Source organism: Hemicordylus capensis, chromosome 4 (assembly GCF_027244095.1).
Source record: "Hemicordylus capensis ecotype Gifberg chromosome 4, rHemCap1.1.pri, whole genome shotgun sequence".
NCBI lineage: Eukaryota > Metazoa > Chordata > Lepidosauria > Squamata > Cordylidae > Hemicordylus > Hemicordylus capensis.
In genome coordinates this window covers 149,742,374-149,765,786 of record NC_069660.1, presented here as the reverse complement: position 1 = coordinate 149,765,786, position 23,413 = coordinate 149,742,374, and the positions used below count along the sequence as shown (strand labels likewise).

Sequence of the window (23,413 nt, the reverse complement as noted above, 5' to 3'; positions counted from 1 at the left end):
GACTATGAGGGAGGACACTTGGTTTTGCCACTTGGACAGCCTTTGTTGTAATAATGTGGCTCATATGGACATGTGTTGAGAGTGAATGGGGAAGTAGCCAGAACCTCTGAAGTCCGTACTTTGGTTATCTGGAAAGAGATATTTGCAAGGTGTCTCAGGGCATACAGTATCTCCACTTTGAACCTTTATCAATTATATCCCTGCTAATTAATTCCTGCTAACTTGGCAAAGAGGCACCTTTTAACGTGGTGATTCTCTTTATTTAGCAAGGGGAGAGTAACTGGCCCTATCCACCTCCAGCACAGTACCTCCAGTGACAGTTGCTGGTGTCTGTCTTAGGTGTCTTTTTAGATTGTGAGCCCTTTGGGGACAGGGATCCATCTTATTTATTTATTATCACTTTGTGTGAATTGAAATAAATAATAATAATAATAATAATAATAATAATAGAAAGGCTGTGGCAGAAAAAGACTAAAATAATCCCAGTGGTAATTGGCGCCCTAGGTGCAATTCCAAAACACCTTGAAGAGCATCTCAACACCATAGGGGCCACAGAAATCACCATCAGCCAATTACAAAAAGCAACTTTACTGGGAACAGCCTATATTCTGTGACAATATCTATAACAACAGCAACAACACTGACAATAAAATTCAGCCATCCCAGGTCCTTGGGAAGGACTCGATGTCTGGATAAAACAAACCCGTCAATAACATCTGTCTGACTGTGTAAACAAATAATAAATAATAATAATAATAATAAATAATAATATCAACTAATGTAACCGGCATGGTTTCTTCCCACAACTGTTCAGGGCTACAGTTTGGCGAGGGTGTTGGAAAGGTTAGCGATCTCTGTCCTGCCTTGCAGAAATAGTTTCCAGTCTTCCTGGGGGCAGAGGGAATACTGCTTCAACAATGTAGCTATAGTGTGGTATAGCTATGCCCTATGGAACTTTGTATGGTGTACGAAACTGGAACCCTCTCTTTGCAAAGTGCGCAGTAGAGAAAAACAAATTGTACTTAATCTTCCTTTCTACCACCTAGTCACTTGTGGGTTTTGTCTTCTTTGGGCTGTTCAGCTGTTCATAAACCAGCACATTGTGGAGGCCAACCAGAGGATGGTGGATTTCATCTTCCACTGTCTCAGCCATGACAACGCTCAGGTACGGAAGCTAAGCCTCCAGGGGATCGCTCTTCTGCTGAATTCAGAAGTGGTAAGTGATACCCAGAGAACTAGAGCAAGGGCCGGGGGGTGGGGTGGGGAGACTGAGCAACCCTGACCCCAGGGAGACGTAGGGAAATCAGTCCGGAGGATAGAGTAGTTCATTGAGGAACTACTGTGTGGAGCTTTTGCACCAGCAGCGACAGGAAGAGACTGTCGAGTATTGATAGAAGTTGGCTGCTCTGCCCCTTCATGGATCTCAGCTGTGTCCTGATCCATGGCAAGTACAAGTAATTGCCTCTTCCTCCCAAGTGGGAATGTGGGAACATAGGCTTCAGGAAGCTTCACAGATGATTCATCACTGGTTGTGGGCTTCTAACCTGGCCTTGTTGCTGCTATTCCTGAGGTCCCAGGGTGGTGACTGGAGATCTGGAACTGGGGCAAGGCTCCAGTTGAGGATCATTTGATCCCTTGACATCTCAACCCCAGTGGGCTGTGTGTCACCAAAGGAAGGCAGGCTCCGGCTGTCCCTCAGGACCTGTTGACTCTTTGGGATCTCCAGTCTAAGGAGTTAACAGCAAGGTCCTGATCTATGTCCTCTCCAGAGCGGGGCTTATCAGGGTCTGGGTACGGTTGAGTTCTAACACATCCAAAGAGGGAAAGCACCCACAGGTTCACTTAGGTGACGCTGCATTTTTCAACCCTGATGTACTTTAATGATGCTTCCAGCATAATGCTTTCCTGTAGCTGTGAAGGCCGTTGGTGGGAATGTTGTGCTCTAGAAGGGAGGCAGTGGGAGATTGACACACATGATACTGTAGTTTCCTCCATTTGCTTGTTTGGCAGTCAGGAGCAATATTTCTTTTGGACGAGCTGTTTTGATAACCTCAATGGCCATGTGTATCCAACTCCATCTGGCAAGAAGCTGTATGTTTGGTGGAAGGGGGTTGGTGGTGATACCATTGAAACCTTAAGGGCCACCGTTCAGCAAGGCCCCAGGTTCAAGTCCTGGTGTCTCCAGTTCAAAGAAATGTACGTACTGTAGCTCTACTGGAAAAGAATCAAAGCTTGGAGAGGAACTGCCAGTCAGTAGACAGTACTAGGCTAGACAGACAGACAAACATGTCACTCAGTAGAAGGCAGCTTCATTCTATTTACTTACATTGTGGGAGACACTGTGGGAACGTCACCCTCAGCAAAGGATCTGTAGCCATTTCTAGCAGCTGCTGAGGTGTGGAAACTGAGAAACTGCTGGATCTCAAGATTTCTTAACGGAGCCATCTCTTTTGACTAGGACCCTTGGACTATACCTCTGTCTCTCTTAAGCTCACTGGGAATGGCATGCAAGCCAGACGTTATACCCGAGCTAATGATGCTGGTGGAAATTGCCCTCCACAGTGTCAGTGGAGAGAGAGGAGAGGCCTATATTAGGAAGCTGGCATCCATCTACTGTGGCTACATTGCCCACGTGAGTATTTTGCGTTTGCAAGGCAGCTGAATGTGTGCAAGCCCCTCTTCCCTGGTTCCTGGCAGTTGTGTGTGTGGTCTTTCTTCAGACTATTGATTTAAATCCCTGTCCCATTTGTCTCACCATAGGCCCTCAAGGCAACTACAGGTGAAACTCGGAAAATTAGAATATCGTGCAAAGGTCCATTAATTTCAGTAATGCAAATTAAAAGGTGAAACTGATATATGAGACAGACGCATTACATGCAAAGCGAGATAAGTCAAGCCTTAATTTGTTATAATTGTGATGATCATGGCGTACAGCTCATGAAAAGCCCAAATCCACAATCCCAGAAAATTAGAATATTACATGGAACCAAGAAGACAAGGATTGTAGAATAGAACAATATCGGACCTCTGAAAAGTATAAGCATGCATATGTATTCAGTACTTGGTTTGGGCCCCTTTTGCAGCAATTACTGCCTCAATGCGGCGTGGCATGGATGCTATCAGCCTGTGGCACTGATGAGGTATTATGGAAGACCAGGATGCTTCATTAGCGGCCTTCAGCAATTCTGCATTGTTTGGTCTCATGTCTCTCATCCTTCTCTTGGCAATGCCCCATAGATTCTCTATGGGGTCAGGTCAGGCGAGTTTGCTGGCCAATCAAGCACAGTATACTGTATACTTTTCAGAGGTCCGATATTGTTCTTTTCTTCAATCCTTGTCTTCTTGGTTCCATGTAATATTCTAATTTTCTGGGATTGTGGATTTGGGGTTTTCATGAGCTGTACGCCATGATCATCACAATTATAACAAATTAAGGCTTGACTTATCTCGCTTTGCATGTAATGCGTCTGTCTCATATATCAGTTTCACCTTTTAATTTGCATTACTGAAATTAATGGACTTTTGCACGATATTCTAATTTTCCGAGTTTCACCTGTAGCTAAGAAGAAGAACATTCAGTCATGGAACCATTTAAACAGGTTTCCAGAATTACTGCTAAAATCCATTCCATAACATTGACCAACACTTACCAATGAGAAAATGAAAGAAATTATAAAACAAAATCCAGCTCAGAAGTCCTGGGGAAAAGTAGCGAGTGGCCTGAGCAATCCTGATGCAATTCTACTCCATCAGGTCTAGTCTTCTAAGCTGTCTGGATGGCAGAGTGTTGGGGGACCCACATGTTAGCTGCTCTCAGTTGCTTGAATGAAAATCAGGGCATTAGTTAAGCCAATGCATAACCAACCAAACCAGCAGGCCCCAAACGCTTGGTAGAAAATGAAAAGGCATTGGTCAGCTTTCTGAAAAGTAGGCCTCTCTTGGGAAGAGGTTCTACAAGGAAGGATCCACCAAAGAGAAGGCCCTGCTTCCCAAAGAAGCCAAGTTAACGTCTGGTGGGAAATGAAAGCCAAGATGGGCCTCTCCAGAGGATCACAGCAAGCAGAGATTTATAATTGAATCACTTTTCAATATTGGTTTCTGCTTTATTTACAAATGCAACTCCCAAATCCCATTCATGTTGTCCCTGAAAGTTGGCTCAAGAAATACAATGAAGTGAGAGCATTGAAATGGGTGAATTTTGACATAGCTCTAGGAAAATTGAAAAGAGGCAACTGCTGATGATAATTCCCTTGTGTTTCCCATCCGTAGGAGAAAGCCGCGGTCCGAGCAGCAGCCATCCAACATCTTGGGATGCTTCGGACCAGGTTTGGGGAGCAATGGCCTCCATGTACACCTGAGGAAGGCCTGGATGAGCTTGTGAATGTTTTGATTCACCTGGAGGATGAGGATCAGGTGTCTGAGGTCAGTTCCCACCAGCACAGCTTCTGTAGGGGGAGGCAGGAATTATCCTCAGGATCCTCATGTGCAGTTTCTCCTCCCAAGGCTGATGAACCTCCATGGGTTCATTGTCCTACATGCCCTTTCTTGACTAACTTCTTCACCTCCACCGCTTATTTATGGCCTTGCCAAGAACAACATTCAGAAATATTATATAAATATTAGGCCCCCTAAGTCCATTGGGACTGGTCAGCTTTGGTGTGCTGAATTCTTCATGGGATTGAGCTGTAAGAATACATAGAAGTAACTAGGAGCACGCTACCCTCCAGTGTCATGCTTGTTTCTTTCCACAGGCAAAGGTGGTTTTTGGACAAGGTGTTATGGACACCTCCCCACCACCACTTCCAGGTTTGTTTAGTGGTGCTGGGTGCCCTCTCAAAGCAGCCCACTCCAGCAGTCAATTGCTCTATACAATACATACCTTTTGTTCTGTACCTACCAATACAGGCTATGATTAAGGAATGTAGTAGTAGTAGTAGTAGTAGTAGTAGTTCTTTTATTGCAGCCATAAGCCAAACAAAAACAAAAGTGACAATAACACAGCCATTCAGAATTACAATAAGCAGAATAAATATAACAATACATACAAGTAAGACTAAAACTACCATAAGATCAAACTTATAAAAGTCCGTGGCAGGATGTCTGTCTCATCGCCCCATAAATAAATTTGTCTACCACTTTGGTGACTTCATCATTGGTATCAGCTAAACAATAATTAAGATAAAAAGGATCAGACCTACCAGGGAATTGCTCTAGTAATGGATGCAGTAATTCATTCCTAGAATGACGATAAAGGGAACAGTATAAAGGAATATGAGTGACTGTTTCCAAACTACCCTCCCCACATAGACACAACCCGGAAACAGGGGGTTCTTTAGAGAACCTCTTTTGAAGGAAGGCTGAAGGTAATACATTCAGCCTAGCCGTAGCAAAGGCTGGCCTAAACTTAACAAAATGAAGAGTGGTTTGATAACTAGCAGCCTGTTTTCCAGCTGGAGGGGAAATGCCAAGGTACAAAGGGGAACAATATTGTTTCCAAAGTCAAGTAGGTGTTGGTACTCAATATCCTTTAGGTGCTGAATGACAATAGCCTTCGCCTTTACAAAACCCAAGGAGAAAATGTGAGAGGGGGAAAGCCCCATGCCCAACAATTTGTTGGTGACAACAGACAACCATGGATTAGGGAAGGTGTCTCTCCACATATGTTGAACATATGAAGGTCCCTCAGGGTCTAAACAGAGTTTAAGCCTGCTAACTGGGCAAAGAGGCACCTTTTATCATGGTGATTCTCTTTATTTAGCAGGGGGAGAGTAACTGGCCCTATCCACCCCCAGCACAGTACTTCCAGTGACTGTTGCTGGTGTGTGTCTTATGTTTCTTTTTAGAATGTGAGCCCTTTGGGGACAGGGAGCCATCTTATTTGTTTGTTATCTCTCTTTGTAAACCGCCCTGAGCCATTTTTGGAAGGGCGGTATAGAAATCGAATTAATAATAATAATAATAAGAAGAAGAAGAAGAAGAAGAGGAAGAAGAAGAAGAAGAAGCCAGCGTGTGAATGAGGCCTCCCAAGCTAAACAGGAGATCGGATAAGAGCTGGTCTCCAAACATAAAGCAGCATAAGATACACATTTGGGAACTCTGAAAATGGCTCTAAGGAATCTAGACTGGATCGATTCGATATCTGGATGGACCCCTTGGATCCAGATAGCGACTCTGAAGAGCATTTGAGCCACAATCTTGGCTCAAAACACTCGCAAAGCCATTGGTATAAATTAGCCACCTTTTCCATTAAAAAAGCACAAAAAGGCATATAGTGTGTTACGTGCCAGGGAGATAACATGTAACTGCTGCGATTTCCAGTTCAAGTTGGATTGGAAATAGGTCCCAAGGTATTTGAACTTGGTGACTTGTTCTATACTGGTCTGGTTGATCCTGCATTTATAAACTTTCCTAGAATTCGAGATACCAAAACCTTTGATTTATCAAAGTTAATGGAAAGTTTGTTTATATTACAATACTTGGCAAATGCCTCCAAGAGTCTCATTAAGCCAAGCCGAGACTGAGATAAAAGCGCCATGTCATCAGCATATAACAACGCCATTGCTCTTACATCTGCCAATTTAGGAGAATGGGCATCTGCCCTTCCCAAAACCTGGACCAGGTCATTAATAAATAAACTAAACAATGCAGGTGCCAGCAGACAAGCTTGCCTGACTCCTCGGGTGGTAGGAATATGCTCAGTTAGGGCCCCTGAAGGATCATATCTAACTTTGATTGTGGAATTGGCATAAAGTCATCTGATTAGGAATAAGAGCCTTTTATCAATAGATATTTCACTACAAACAACAAAAGAAGTTTAGCCCATAGTACCTCTCTTGGTATGGAATCAAAAGCAGCTCGCAAATCCATGAATGCGACAAAGAGTTTACCCTGTGTACTTGCATGCCAGATGGTATAATACCATACAGTGATCTAGCTTCGAGTGGCCAGCCCTGAATCCCGCCTGCTCGGGGCCTAGAATATGGTACTCCAGCGTCCAGCCCTCCAACTTATCCAAAAGATAATGGGCGTAAAGTTTGCCTATCACCGATAACAAGCTAATGGGTCTATAGTTGGAAGGGATGGAGGGGGAGCCATGTTTATAAATAGGGACCACAATGGCCTCACTCCAGGAAGAGGGAATAACACCTGTTATTAATCGAGGTAAACAAACTGGCTAGGACATGAGCCCACCAATCAAGGTTACCTAATACTGTCTACAGGGAAAATGAGATCAGAAGCAGGCGCTTTCTTTTTCTTTAGACCTCTAACTAGATTAACTATATCATCCAGTGTAAGAGGTGGCCACAAGGGCAACTTCTCAAGGGTGGAGGGATCATTACCCAAAGAGGCCGAAGCTCCATTAAAGGGAGCATGAAAGTGGGCTACCCAAGCGGGTGCAGGAACCACAAAAAGCACTCTAGGATATGTAGAACCTGAAATAATGTGCCAGAAGGCACCACTATCCTTATTATGAGTGGCCAAAATTAATCTCCTCCAGATATTTTTCTGTGTCTGGGACTTGGCAGACCTCACACATATTTTATAAGCTTTCTTAGTTGTAAAATATTCTGGAGGGAGCACTTGGTTGGAACCAGCTCTGTATTCCCTATATATGCCCCTCAGCCTGGGAAGCAGATCCCTGCACTGGGAGTCAAACCACTCATTAGAGTCATTCATCCTACCTCTCTAGAAAGAGTGCAGTTGACCTGTAGTCAGGATCTTTTGCGAAACCTCAGCCTCAAGCTTCTCATAACAGGAGATTGCTAGCGCTCCTGGCGGGGCCTGCACAACACAGTTATATAACTCAATGCCAACTGCAGAAGAATACAGGATATTCAATGCCCTTTCCACATCAGGTGACCATTTTACCTTCCATCCCATTTTAGTAGGGAAGGATTCAACTGAGCTAGAAATAAAACAATCTTTTCTAGCTCGTGGTATATCAAGGCAAAAAAGAAGGGGCAGGTGATCTCTAAAAGCTTGATCGCCCACTTCAAACACTATGACCCAATTAAACAGCAGGGGAGAAACCAAAATATAGTCCACCGCACTGCTGCCACAAGAGGATAAATATGTAAATTCACCTGGGATGACAGGGGGGACAGTGCCATTTAAAGGAATCAGATCAAAAGATCTAGCAAGATGTAACAATTTAGCCCCTGCCTTATTAAGGACTCTATCTTTAGATAAGCAAATATGGGTAAAGGAACCATCTGAGTTATCACTCCCACTCCACAAATGGGAGGCGTTTACTTCAGTATTATCCAGGCCACATCTTGCATTGAAATCACCCAAGAGCAGAATCTCAGCGCACGGGATCTTCAAACTAGTTTCCAGGATATAAGAGTCCAGTTGATCCCAAATGGCAGCCATAGGGCCATAAGAGGAACCGGGGGGGGGGGGATGCAAACATTAATTAACAATATGTCCTCACATGGGGTTTTAATGAGAACAGCCATTGCAAAAGGAAAAAAGTCAAGCAACCGTAAGGAGTCCAGTTCTAAGGAAAGCAAAACACAGCAAGCCAAGCCCCCTTTTAAGTCTTCACCTATTGGAGTCAGAGTGGGCAACAATTTATAAATCACATAGCCGTTGATATTTAAATCTTCCTTAGACCATGTTTCCTGCTGCAGTAACACATCCCACCAGGGGCGTAGCTATAATTGAGCGAAAGGGTTCAAAGAACACGGGCCCCCAGTTCCTGACGGCCCTCCAGCTCCATCCCTCCCTATTTTCTCCACTGTCTTCCTCAATCTGAGGGGCCACCAGAGAGAGGGATGAACACGGGCCCCCTCTTCCCTAGCTACACCCCTGCATCCCACTTTTGTAAAAAAGATAAAAATGCTAGGTTACATCTTTTCCCAGCCCACCCCGCTATATTCCAACTAATAAAACTCCAATTTATATGGTTACAACCAGAAACACTATGTTTCGAGCCTCTAGGAAGAGAAGGCTCATGTGTGACTAAATCACTAGGATGGCTGAACATATCGCACAGAAGCATATCCCAGTGGGAAGACTCTCCTTTAAAGCTGAACGGCATCAGAGGAATAAGCTGAGTTATAAGATGCATTTGGCAATCCACTCCAAGATGGCTGCAGCCCAAACAGTCATCTCTGAGCGTAGGCTGATGTCTGGATCAACAGGCGATACTGTCTAACTGCAGGAGGAAAAAAGTTGGTGATTTTGGTTTGTGTCCAGTGTGGTACAAGTCCAAAAGGCTCAGAGCTCAAGGGACCTTCTCTAAGAGCTAGATTGGGAGGGAGCCCCTTGCAAGAGGGGTTGGGAGTATTAACCGATCTCCCAGGATTCGCCTACAAAACGCTCTTCAGATGTTTGCAGTTTTCTGTCAGAATGGTTTCAAGATGGGACAATTTGGAAATATTAGACCACAGTCCATCCTTAAGGAGGGATCTAGGTTCCCGGAGTAAATCACTCTCCTCATCAGATGATTCCAAGGAATGGGTGTAAATGGGAGGATTTTGTACTTCCTTCATTTTAGACAACTCATCCATTGCCATAACTAAGGGGACATCAAGAAACTTCTCAGGGGGGATTAACTGACCATAGTGGTGGTCGGGTACGGGCGACTCCAAGGGCGCTCCAACTTCCGACAAAATCAAGGGAAAGAAATCCTCAGATTCTCCCAGGGGGATCAAAGCTAACTTAGGTGGAGAGGGGAACAAACCCTCACAGAAAAGGCCGCGGGGCCAGAACTTGGAGCGCAGACCGAGGGAGCAGAAGATAGATAGCTCACCTGATCTGCTTTATATATGACCTGATGCCCCCTAGCGGAATGCCTTCTAGACAGATAGCTCGTGGAAGGCTTCTCTATGTTCACCCTAGACTCCCTTCAGTTCTTCAGAGAGGACCCTGTGTGACTTACATTTAGCTTCCTAAGCTCCATGAAAACTCATCTGGGATAAATATCCCATTTAGCCAGATGGTTCTTCATATGTAGTAAGGACTGTGGAATCAAAGCCCTGGCAAATGTAAACTGCAATTTTTGCATATGAGGCATAATAGGGTCCAAAATTAAAAAGGAATCGAGGTAAATGGCATTGTGAGCAAAGGCTAACAAAGATGCAAGAGAACTAACAATTTGTTCTTTAGAATTCCACTAAGGTTGGTAGACTAATTGAAAACAGAACTTTTCCTGGCTGAATGCAGCGTCAGCCGGAGTTGACTGTGAAGCTGACCCACTAGGATTATAATGAGCTCTCAAGTTCCTTGAGGCTGGTAAAATATTAAAATAAGTATCAGTCTGCACACTGACATCGACGATGACAGGGGCTTCCTTAAATATTGCAGTATCAGCCATTGAGGAGGGCTTAGAGTCCCTCCTCAGCTCAATAATCAACGTATCTAGCTGTTCAGTTATTAACGATAAGCGATGGAATAGGAGCTTTAAAGACTCTTGCACCAAGAAAGCCATGCTAGAAGAGACTCCCTCAACAGAATCCAATGAAGGTCTCTGACAAGGGGCTTGCCTTTGCGTGACAGAATTATCCAAAGAATAAGAGAAGGTTCACTCACTGCACTCTCCTCACTGCTGCTGCAAAAAGTCAAGGGAGAGTTACAATCAAAAGAGCATTCCATAGGATTATTACAAGTGCTTACTTCTGGGTTCACTGAGGAATTCAGCAGCACGAAAGCATCCTCCACGTTTCCCTTCTGATTATCATTTAGTGGAACGGATTGAGGAAGCTGAGTGAAAAGTGGTTCCTTCCTTTCTGTGGGAGTGTTCTTTCCTCCTCCGGTTTTAGTCAAGAAGTTGTTTAATGCGGGACGGGGCATTTTCCCACCTTTTTTATCTTTGGAGATTTTCTTTCTGTGCTTTGCTCCCATCGCGTGCAGCTTTCAACCTTCAGCGTCAGCCTTCAGCGTCTTATCTTCCTAGGCAGTTCAGTAAACCCAAGGCCACGGTATCTTTAAATGCAGTTGCTAGCAAACATAAACACATAATAAAAAAGCATGCCAGCCGATAAAAATGGTTAAAAACAAATTAAAAACCAAGGAGAGAAGCTCTGAAGTTGAGAGACACGTGCATATGCTTACTGGGCCACAGTTTGCCCTTATATGGGGAACTCCTCAGCTTACAGCCAGGGAATTCAGTGTGAGTTTCTTCCTCATACTTAGCTGTCCTTCTAATCTTACTTGGGACATGCCACTACTGAATGCACATACCTTCCACCATTTTGCAAATGAAAATAGGGGTTCATTGGTAACACCCAGTTCTCATCACAAGGATTACTGCCTAAGCCCTGAAGAGCATATTCCACCTGCTAGATGCTGTGCACCACAGAGTGCCCTTTGCTAAGCAGCAATTGCCCTGGTTGCATATGAATGGGAGACTATATGTGAGTACTGTAAAATATTCCTCTTCATGGATGGGGCCGCTCTGTGAAGAGCATCTGCATGCTTACATGCAGAAGGTTCCAAGTTCCCTCCCTGGCATCTCCAAGACAGGGCTGAGAGAGATTCTTGCCTGCAACCTTGGAGAAGCTGCTGCCAGTCTGTGTAGACAAGACTGAGCTAGATGAACCAATGGTCTAGCTCAATATATGGCAGCTTCCTATGTTCCTATGGAGGGAACGAAATCCTGAAGAACAACAGAACTGGCAATACACATGAGAAATAACAAATAAGGCATCCCAGAGACAAAAAAGGGGACAAGAGCAGGAGCAGTGATTTACAAGGAACATAACTCAGAAAACATGGGCGGCCACTGGCAAATAGGAACAATTAGAGGCTATTCTGGCGATCAGCTGAAATCGAGCTAGGGGAGCTAGGGGTTAACCCACCTAAGTACCCCTCCCCTTAAACCGGGTTTGCGGAGCAAGCACTCCGCAAACCCGGGTTTTCAAAATCGTGAGTAGCCGCGGCATGGCTCTGTGATGCAGCTACTCATGAGTAGACCCCCAGAGGGGAGGCAAAAAGCCGCCTCCCGGGGTCTCTCCTGCACGCAGGGCATACTGGAGCTTCGGGGGGTAGCACAGCCCCCAAACAAGCCAGCCCCTGCCAGTTCCGTCATGGAGCCGGCAGTTGTGTGGGCGGCTGATCCGGCTGCCCAGGGCTCCTGCCCTGCTTGTCTGTGGGGAGAGCGGGCTTAGCCCACTCTCCCCGCAAACCCGGCAAAAGCGGGTTGCATGGATCGTGAGACCCGCCTCTTAGAGTTCTTACGTGGCTGTCCAATGGGAGAGGCCACTTCTCTGCCTGAGCTCTTCTGCTGTTTGCTGCATCTCTCCCCTTCTCTTCCGTCACTGCAGTTAGCGGTCTGATTTTTAAGAAGGGATGAGCGAGGCCTGGAAGCCAAGCAATATTGCTCTGTGCACCTCCCTTGAGAGAGAGGCAAATTGGTCCACTGAGAGATTGGTAAAGGTCTTTTTCAAAGGGGGAGACTCCTCAGTGTGAAACCACCTTAAGTGGCGCAGCGGGAAAATGCTTGACTAACAAACAGAAGGCTGCAGGTTTGAATCCCCGCTGGGACTATATCGGGCAGCAGTGATATAGGAAGATACTGAAAGGATCATCTCAGACTGCGCAAAAGGAGGCAATGGTCAACCCCTCCTGTATTCTACCAAAAGAAAACCACAGGGCTCTGTGGGCACCAGGGTGCTTTCCAGACTAGCTGCTGGAACAGCAGCACAATGCCTCTGTTCGGGCAAGTCGCATTTGGGACGTAAACAGCAGGGGGAGCAGTCTCGCAGCAACTAATAACCCCCCCCCCCAAAACCAGCAACTTTTTCATGCTAGATGTTCGACGTCCTTGCTCTATATTTCAGCAATTAAATTCGCAACAAAGCATTGGAAATGTGAATGGCACCCTGCTGTCCTTGTAGGGACTGCGGTGTCACAGTGCAGGAAGTCTGAAAGCACACTTCCGAGATATGTCCTGACCCCGTTGTAGAGTCTAGTCTGGAAAGCGCCCTGGAGTCAAAATTGCCTTGACGGCACATGTTACTTTTTACCTCAGTGTGGTCAGAGTTCCCAGGCCGCCTTGTGTGTCCCTCAGCTGCTCATTGCCATTTGCTTTTGACTTGGCTTCCACACTGGACTGAACAGTGGTGTTGAGGCTAGAAGGGGGGCCATGGTCCTCCTGGGGTAAAGAGCTAAACTGAGGGCAGATGGAAAGCCTGAACCACCCGTGGGCTGTTCCTTCTCTGGCTCTTCAAGTTGCCAGCAGTCTGAATAATAGACCAAAGGTTGTTCCCTTCAAAAACATTCCAGAAGAGAGAAGTTAGAGTTGCAAGTCATCTTTTGCATACTGGCCAACATCCAATGCAGTCTAATGTCGGTGGTGCTGATCCACTTGCACATGCTCACAGTGAAGCACTGGCATTCTTGCACTTTGGCGCAAGTGTACAAATACTTTAAACAGCACACCTGCATTCTGGGAGCACTATTTAGATTGGAAAACCACCACTGCATTTAAGGACCACTATTTAGATTGGAAAACCACCACTGCATTTAGATTGGAAAACCTCCCAGATCTGCATTCTGGGAGCACTATTTAGATTGGAAAACCACCACTGATGGCCGAGTTGCAAACTGGGAATAACTCCTGGAGCTTTTCCAAATGGCGATTTAATGCAGCTTTGCAACATTTAGGTGGGGTAAGGGAAGAGTTCATACGAAGGATCCATTTACAGCAGTCCCTTGTTGTTAAGCCTTATTCAGCGTTCCTCCTGATTTGCAGTTATGACACATTATATGTGTCCTACAAAAAGTAGTACTTTGGTGCATTGCTCAAAATGGCTTAATTTCAGTCACTTCCTGCTGCAGTAAAACTGGCCATCTGGGAAAGTTCCTGTTCTTAGTGGCACTTACTCCCAAGTAAACATAGGTAGGAGAAGGAGAAATCAATAGGAAGGGCTGGTCAAGGTCAGCTTCATCCTGGAGAAGCTGCCACTGGAGGGAGCATCTGATGAAAAGCTATCAGTGCCGTCTGTCTTTAGGTCTTGAAGTTCAACTCTGCTTGTATTGCAGGCAACAAAGGCCACTCTGAAACAGCTGGTCCCAGAGGTGAGGTGGCGGGTAGACCCCAAAACCTATAGCCTCCATCGTGTGCTCCATCAGGCGGCCAAATATGTGGTGAGTTGAGTTGCCTTTGCGGCGATCCTGAAATACCACTTGCTGATTCTTTCTCATGACTTGATCGTTGTTAATTCTACCTGTCCTCGCTGGAAATCAGGGCAGCTTACACTGGGTTCTCCCCAGAACAACCCCTGAGGAAGGGCGGAAGGAGAGTGGTCACAACCTCACCACCAAGCTTCATGCAGTAGTTTGAAGTCTGGTCTTCCCAGCCAGAGACATCTCACCACAGTGACTGGCTCTCAGTGGCAGAAGGCTGGTTCAAGAGTGTTGTCTTGCCTGCACAGAACTGCTTTTTTGTTTTGTTTTGTTTCTGTTAGACCTTGTAGAGCCTATATATAGGATTAGGTCTTTCCTATCCAAAGTGTACTTCACCAATAAATCTACTTTGTATCTAGATTCTACAAGAATCTCCATATGTCTTCTATAAATAGCTGCAACAACTAAACTCTGCATTCCAGTTACAGAGTGGGGGTAGCTTCTTTAGTGCTCTGCTAATTAACATCACTGGTAAATTCGCCCTCCAACAGGGTTATGGGCCCAGCAGCCTAAAACATCTACAGCAGAATTTATTTATTTCTCCCCTCTCTTTTAGAACTTTCTTGTTCCCTTTTAAAGCTAAAATTCCCCAGACTTGCTATAACGCTTTGCAATTTAAGCTTAGTGCCTGATGCTTCCAGAGCCATGGTCACAGGCTCAAAACTTTGAGGCAAAGATTGTAAAATCAGTCCGATAAACATTTGCTCATTTAATTCAGATCCACATTGTTTTAGAAATCTGTTCATCTCTAAAAGGTTGGCCATGTGAGCTGAGAAATCATCAAGTTTCGTAATTGCTTTCATCCAGCTTGGGGAGAGCTGTTCCTGGATCCATGCTTTCTTTCTGACTAAATCAGTTGCACTTCCAAAAGAGGAGCGGGGGGGGGAATAAACTCTGCTGTAGATGTTTTAGGCTGCTGGGCCCATAACCTTGTTGGAGGGTGAATTTACCCATGATGGGTTTTGTGATTAATTAGCAGAGCACTAAAGAAGCTACCCACTCCAGTTACAGAGCAGAACACAGAGTTTAGTTGTTGCAGCTATTTATAGAAGCTGAAACTGGATAAACATGGAGATTCTTGCAGAATCTAGATATTAAGTAGATTTCATTATTGGTGAAGTACACTTTGGATAGGAAAAACCTAATCCTATCTATAGACTACATAATGAATAGTTAGGGAGAGACAGAGAGAGAGATGTTTCCATCTGCTCTCCAAGAGGAAGGGATTCTGAGACTCACTACAGGAAATGCTTGAGGAGTCATATCAGTGATCATAGAGTAGAGACAGATAGGAACAGCTAGGGAGACCCTTACTCACTATTTCTACTCCCAATGCCCCTAGTGGTCATCGGGATAGTCTGTGCAAAAGGTCGATGCACTGGAACTCTTATCTCCAACAGAGTGTTGTCTTGCATGCACAGAACTGCCTCTCTTTTTTTGTTTCTGTTAGACAAAAAAGTACAAGAAGGATCTGGTGCGTGGTGCTGCCTTCAGCTGCATGCTTCCTTCCTCCAACAATCTGCCAGCAGTCTCAAGGGTGGCAGCACTCTTTGTCGGTAAGTGAGGCAGTATCCTTCCTCTTTAGTGATGGACCTCAGCCTGCCCTGCCAACCCCTATCTGTGGTCTAGCATGATCCAGAAGTGAGGCAGTTCAGGATTTGAATGGAAGTCACCCTTGCCGAAGATGCTACAACTCAGAGCCAGGAAGGAGGGGTCACTGGGCTCTGTAGAAACAATGCTTTGTTGTTCTGTTCTGTACTCTCCTCAACGGCAGGATGTCTCTAAATAGGCACAAAGGAAAGCAAGTACAGGAGATTTGGAGTATGTGTATCATATCAATTTAACTGCATGTTACTTTAAATATGTCATTAGGCCCTTGCACGCATCCAGATCAGTACCATGACACAGAGGGAGGGAAGGCTTAATCCTTGCTTGGCTCCCAGTGAGGGCCCAATCCAGATCAGCCCCACTCCTTAAATGCAAGTACTCAAAGGCCAAACTGTGTGTTTCAAGTAATACATTTGGACCCTAAGCAGTGGGGAAGCAAGGCAAACCTTGATAGGCAAAACTGCTCTTAAACACAGCACCAGCTGAATTCTCCAGAGGTAAGAGCCACTCCCAAGTCTTTCACCTGCCCACTGCAAATAGTCACAATTCTTTCTCTGGGCAAAATTTGAAACCGCCTCCGCTTTCCCCACTTCTTGGTACATACTTCACAAGCAGAACACTGGCCTGTAACCTCATATGGAGTATTGACCACCTCCATTCCTGGTTGACCTGGATTGCCCAGTAAGCATTGTTCAGTTAATTATCGGTAGCCAGGCCATGAAGTTGGGCAACATAATGCCCATAAGGCCTTCATTCAGTCTTGGAGGAGTTCCTTCTGCTCAGGTCTCTAGAGATGCCATGGCATACCCCAGCCACTCCATCCTGCTCCGCCCCCCTCCTCCACTAGTTAGGTAGATAGATAGTCTAATCTGATAGACTGGATTCCCCGGTGGTGACTTCTGTTTGCTCCGTTGTCTCTATAGGACACCTTGCTCACAAGGATGCAACCTTCATCACGTTGGAGGATATGGGCTCTTACTGTACATGTAAGTGGGAGATTTGTCTTTGGCAGAGAGGGAAGCAAGTGGCTTCTGCTAGCAAGTGTGCCTGAAGACAGATGCAACACTGAGAAGAGGGATGGATGGATGGATGGACGGGTGGATGGATGGATGTTGATGGCAACTCCACTGCCCCCAAAACACATGTACATTTCTCTTTCTGTTTGGAGCAAGTTCTGGCTTGGAAAAATGAGAAGGGCAGACAAGCTTTTGTTTTCTCAGAGAAAACATGCCTCTGAAATGGCCCTGGAAGCCACTGGTGCTATGTCTCTGATGCCCACATGTTGGCTACAGCCGATAGATCACCAAGCTATCTTCCCCATCCTAATCCCTGGAGTCGTTCTGTGACTCTTTGAGAACAATGGGAATACAGATTCCGTTCTAGGTTACCCAAGAACCAGTAACTTGTAAGTGGCTTTCATGTGACATCTGCTAGAAAAAGCTTCCTCCCAGCTGCCCTATTGGTATCCTCTGTGCCTCGGTCAGGTTCAGACACAAAGGGAGCAGAGAGAAGCGTTCCTGGTGGCTGTCCCCCACCCCCATATTCCCTCTCCTACTATCAAGTTGCCCAAGTCTTGGCACAGTTTTTTTGCCCTTTGAAGTCTAAAGAAATACATCCCACTGGTGTTGGGGTGGGTGGAAGGGTAGTCATCTGTGCATCTTTGGCCAGCTGATCTATTCTCTCTTGCTCCCTCAGGGCTTGAAGGGATGGCCGAGCATAATGATGAAGAGGTGCGGCGTGCAGGAGAAAGCACCATCTGTGTCATGCAAAAAGCCATTAATGACCATGCTAAAGGGAGAGTACACACACTAAAGAAAAGGTTTATCCGGCATGTGAAAAAAGAAAGATGCCCCAAAGACTTCAAACACTCAGTGCCTGGTGAGTGAGGAACCACCATTGTAGCACAACTCCACTGTCCCTGGGGCCTGTGAGGGGAACTTTCCAATGACCTGTGGCCCGTGTGAATTAATGGGAAGAGGGCAATCTGGATTGTTCACCTCAGTCAGAAAAAGGCCTTGGCCAACCCTTTCCCTGTTGGAGAGGAGAGCTGGTCTTGTGGTAGCAAGCATGACTTGTCCTCTTAACTAATCAGGGTTGCATATGAATGGGAGACTAGAAGTGTGAGCATTGTAAGATATTGTTCCCCTCATGGGATGGAGCTGCTCTGGGAAGAGCAGAAGGCTGCAAGTTCCCTCCCTGGCTTCTCCAAGATAGGGCTGAGAGAGATTCCTGCCTGCAACCTTGGAGAAGCCACTGCCAGTCTGTGTAGGCAATACTGAGCTAGATAGACCAATGGTCTGACTCGGTATATGGCAGCTTCCTATGTTCCTATGTAATCCAACTTGTGGGCAGGTAAGAGCAAAGGAGCCCTCAGAAGCTGGTTGCTGAGAGAGGCTTCCCTGGCTTTAGGAAGGCTGGTAGTCCATCCTTGCAGAGTCTCATTCTCCAGTGCATGATGGCATCCTGGTCCAAGAAGACGCCAAAGTACATTTCATCTCTTTCCCCCTTTCTCTTAGACTCGTGCAGTCTGGGTCTGAACCCCAGTGGGCTGGGTGTCATCAAAGAAGGCAGACTCCTTTAGGGCAGGGCCGGATTAAGCTAGTGTGGGGCCTGTAGCATATGTTATGAAGGGGCTCCAAATTTTAAAAATACACATAAATATTGAAACATAAATTATTTACTTGCATAGTAAAGTAATTCAATTTTTTTCATTTGCTTAGTGCCCCCCCACCAACCACCCCATGCCTCCACTCAGCTGAGCCAGCCAGTCAACAAATTTTGCAAAACACACACACACACACACACTTTCGTGACTCCTGACCATGGGTTTTCCTTTGGAGTTATTTTCACAAAGAGAAAGGGGGTGGGGAACAAAACTCTGAATGTTTAAATTAAAAGGTTCTCAGGAATTCTGTACTTTGAGAAATCTGAACCTATTAGCAATTTTGGCACACAACAGTGGATGTTTGATTCCAATGTGTGCAGAACATATTGGATCCCAGCAGCCATCACATTATAAGGGCCATTTGACAATATTAAGAATATATGTTTAACCTCTTGTGCAAGCCTGACAGGAAAGCAGATGTATATTTAAAATAGTTGATGTATTGCAAATGAATGTGATTATGATGAGGTGCATTAGCAACTTCCATGAAAACAGAAGTATCCAAAAGACAATCTTTTGGCAGGAGGCACAGCCTTTTTCCATCTAAATTACACTAACATGCTTAATATTAAAAGGAGGAAATGCACAAATCATTCAGTGCAACCCTAAGCATGTTTACTTAGAAGTAAGTCCCACTGACCTCAATGAGCCTTACTCCCTAGTAAGTGTGTTTAGGTTTGCAGCCTCCGTTTATCTTTGGACAATTTCAACGGGCATCCCAATGTAAAGCTAATGAAGTTGGCAATGCAGCAGTAGTTATTTCAGTTCCAAATTCCCTCCCAAAAGCACTAGATACTAAAGGAGGATATAAGTGACCTTACCCAACAAGACCATAATATAATCTCCCTCCAAGCTCCCCTCAATTGATCCACTAAACTTTGAGACTCCTCTGAGTTACTTCCGGCTTTCTTTTTCCTCTTAAAGGTACACGTTCTCATTGTTTATTTTTACCCTCTCCCAGTCAGTCGGAAAACACTGGCAACATTCAACTAGCATCTTCTTTAGCTTCCTTTCTTCCGCCCGGCATTAATAGTTGGGTGTTTTTTAATCTAAACTGTTTTTATTTCTTTTATTCTCTCTGTGTATGTTTTTAAAAACTTTTACAGTTTGAACAAATAAGGACCAACTCCCTGGCGATTAAGTTATCCTTGAGACCCCTTTGCAAGCTATCTGTTCCTATTGTTGTTCTTACTACTCCCTCCCGTGCTGCTTAACATAATAGATAACCCAATCAATACCATGGTGCCAGGAAGACCTTGCTTAAATGCTCTCGAGGGAGGCGAGAGAATGGGCAGCAGCAGGCAATGAGGAGAGTCAGCAGAGAGTACCAAATAGAGAGCAAAAGAAGGGGCAGACGTTCAAGCCAGGCGTGCGGGGCCCTAGAAAACGCAGGGCCCGTAGCAAATGCTACATTTGCTACTATGTTAATCCTGTCCTGGCTCTGTGGTCGCCAGGAGTCGACACCGACTCGACGGCACACTTTACTAAAACTGATAGGACTTGAAAATGTTTAATTGTGGCTGGGTTATGCTCCTAACGTACAAAGAATTTTGCATCACAGTTACCATCAAAATAGCCCCTGTGAGGTTGAGGTTCATCATTCATAACAAACCTTGTTCTTCCATGTGCACATCCAACATACTGTGCATCATTCACATGTAACGTAGCCGCACCACCATTACTCTCCCATCCAAATTCGGATGTAACTGCTGCAAATTTTGTTTACATTCATTTCCCACCCCCTGCCCTGAAGTACAATGAGACAGCTTTGTAGCAAAGCAGAAGCAGCAGGTTGGCTATATATCAACTACTATTATTTTGTCCAGTTCTGCATTAGTATATCTGTGTTTATATAAATATATATTAATTTCTGTTACCACTATTTAAGAACCATAGAAGCCAAGGCCACCAAGCTGTATTTTCTCTCTCAAAAGCATGAAAAAATGCATTACCGGTTATATTCACACAACAATCAGATCTCTCTCGATCTCTCTCTCTCTCTCTCAGCTCGAAAATCATCAAAGTCATCATCCAAAGCTGTAAAATCCAAAGCTGTAAGAGTGATTTCGGAGGAGGATGGCAGTGGGGTAGACAATGCAGTGACAACAGTAGCTACCACAACTATCACAACTTCTACTACAAATCAACCTTCTAGTACAACAAGGCAGCCTTCTACTACAACCACGACAAAGCAGGCTTCTACTACAGTTACAAGGAAACAGCCTTCCACTACAACCACAGTGAAGAAACCTTCCACCACAACAAGGCAGTCTTCTACTATGACCACCATAAAGCAAACTCCTACTACAACCAAAGCTGTGGCAACTCCTAGTATGACTGCAATGCAGCTGCCTTCTACTGCTGTTACAACGTCAGCTTCTACTATGACTACAACAAGGCTGCCTTCAACTATGACCACAACAAGAGAGCCTTCTACAACTGCAAATCAACCTGACACGGAGCGTACAACCAAAGGAAATAAAAGTATTGAATCAACTTCTTTGAAGACCATATTATCCAAACCCCTTCTCCCCAATCCAAAAAAGTAACCACATCCTTCAGCATTACTACCACAAAACCATTGAGGCCAAATACTAGCTTGCCACCTCACACTTCTTCAAGTATTAGTAATATACTGACTTCTACTGTGGCTAAAGTCACAGGGATGGCTGCAATGAAAACCACAACTACTCTAGCTAAAGGGACAACAACAATATCCAAAAGAGACACTACTACTGTAGCTATGGAAGCAACTTCAACAGCCGACAGAGACACAACCAATGCAAACAGCCAGGCTGTAACAAGAATGGAAAAAAGTGAAGCAACAAATGAAATTGATAAAAGCGATATCACAGCTGCAAATAAAGAGACTACAATAATAGACACTAAAGACACAAATAGTAATTTAGGCACTGCAAGTCCAATACAGACAGCAGATATTACAACCACAGGGACTCTAATAACTGATAAATCCGATGCAACTGCAGATTCCAAAGAAGCAACCACTGCAGATAAGGAAACAACATCTGTGGAAAGAAGAGAATCAACAGCCATTAATCAGGAGCCAGGTATGGATGATAAAAAAGACAGCAGTACTGTTGATGCCACAGTCATCACTTCAGCTGCTAGAGAAAAGGCAACTACACCTCTCACAGATACAACTACAAGTATTGAGAAAGAGATTAAAGAGTCAACCGCAGAGCATAATCAAGAGACAGAAAACTCTAAAGAGAGATCTGTTACCAGAATCAAAGAAAAAATGACAGTTGGTGAAATGGAAACTTCAGAAAATCAAAAAGATTCTAGTGCAACTGCTGTTAATGAGGGGATGCCAACTGAATTGCTGCCAACCGTAGCTGATAGCTCAAAAAAAGAGACTATGACTCCATCAAGCCCAAATTCTAGAGATACTACAAACACAATAGAATCAGCAATTACATCTCGGACCATCAGAGAAATTGATCAAAGTCAGGAACCAACGAACAAGCCAGAGCAACTTGTAACTCTAGATAATTCAGATCTCATTCCTGATGTTCTGCTAAGAGGTACACCTCAGCCTGAGGTTGATTTTGGAAGTGTGAGACCAGAACAGAGTAGTACAGTGACAGAGACAATAATAGAGACTGATCCAACAAGAGACACAGCCAATCCTGATGGTGATGATAAAAATTACAAACCAGAAAGTACTACTGCAGTCAGAGCATCAACAATGACACAGACTGAGCCAACAAGCAACACAGACAGGCTTGATGGCAGTTATACAAATGACAAGCCAGGAAGTAGCACAACAGTCACAGAGACAAGAGTAACACAGACTGATCCAACAAATGATGCACGCAGACTTGGCAGTGATAGTAACACACCGGAAGGGACAACTTCTATACACAGAGTATAACACAGTCAGATCCAACAAGTAGCACATCAAGCCCTGACAGTGATGTTAAAAATGACATACCAAAGGCAACTACTACAATCGCAGAGACAATAATACAGACTGATCTCTCAAGTGACATACCTACTCCTGATGGTGATGATAAAAATAAAAAATCAGGAAGCAGCACTACAGCAGTACTCACAGAGACAACAACAACACAGACTGATGGAGATGATAAAAACGACAAGCCAGAAGGAACTACTATAGTTGCAAAGACAAAAATACAGACTGATCTCCCAAGTGACACATTTACTCCTGATGATGCTGATAAAAACCAAAAGCCAGAAAGCAGTACCATAGTCATGGGGACAACACCAACTGATCTAGGTGACACATCCAATCCTGAGGACACTAACAAAAGTGACAAACCAGAAGGGACTACTAGAGTCACAGAAACAACACAGACTGATCCAGGTGACACAACCAATCCTGATGGTGGTAATAAAAGTGACAAACCAGAAAGGACTACTACAGTCACAGAGACAATCATAACAGAGACTGATCCAGAAAATGGCACACCTAGCCCTGTTGGTGATGATAAAAGCGACAGGCCAGAAGGGACTACCACAGTCACAGAGAGAAGCATAACAGAGACTGATCCAGCAAATGACACACCTAGCCCTGTTGGTGACGATAAAAGTGACAGGCCAGAAGGGACTACCACAGTCACAGAGACAATCATAACAGAGACCTGCCCTGAAAGTGATTATAAAAATGACAGACCTGCAGAGACCACAACAGTCAGAGAGACAGTAATAACAGAAACAATAATAACAGACACTGATCTAAGAAGTGGTACACCCAAACCTGAAAGTAATGATAAAAATGACAGACCTGAAGGGACCACAACAGTTACAGAGACGATAACCATACAGACCGATCCAGCAAATGGCACACACAACCCTGTTGGTGATGATAAAAATGACAAACCAGAAACAACCACTACAGTCAGAGAAACCATTACAACAGGAACTGATCCTTCTTCAAGCGATCCAGAGATACAAAAAATAGCATCATCACCCTCTAAGCCACCAAATGATGAGCCTAGTCCGAATGGCAACAGGAATGGTGAC

At 44.8% G+C, this 23,413-nt stretch overlaps 1 protein-coding gene across 1 annotated transcript; it reads left to right on the top strand.

Moving 5' to 3' along the window:
- Positions 1-864: 864 nt before the first annotated feature.
- On the top strand, positions 865-20,861 carry LOC128323168 (uncharacterized). The gene is made up of 9 exons (XM_053245889.1): positions 865-1,216; positions 2,459-2,632; positions 4,270-4,422; positions 13,990-14,094; positions 15,584-15,689; positions 16,665-16,727; positions 17,437-17,619; positions 20,414-20,514; positions 20,739-20,861. Exons 1-9 carry the CDS (start codon positions 1,121-1,123, stop codon positions 20,859-20,861), a joined length of 1,104 nt encoding a protein of 367 aa, XP_053101864.1. The 5' UTR covers positions 865-1,120.
- The last annotated feature ends 2,552 nt before the right edge of the window (positions 20,862-23,413 follow it).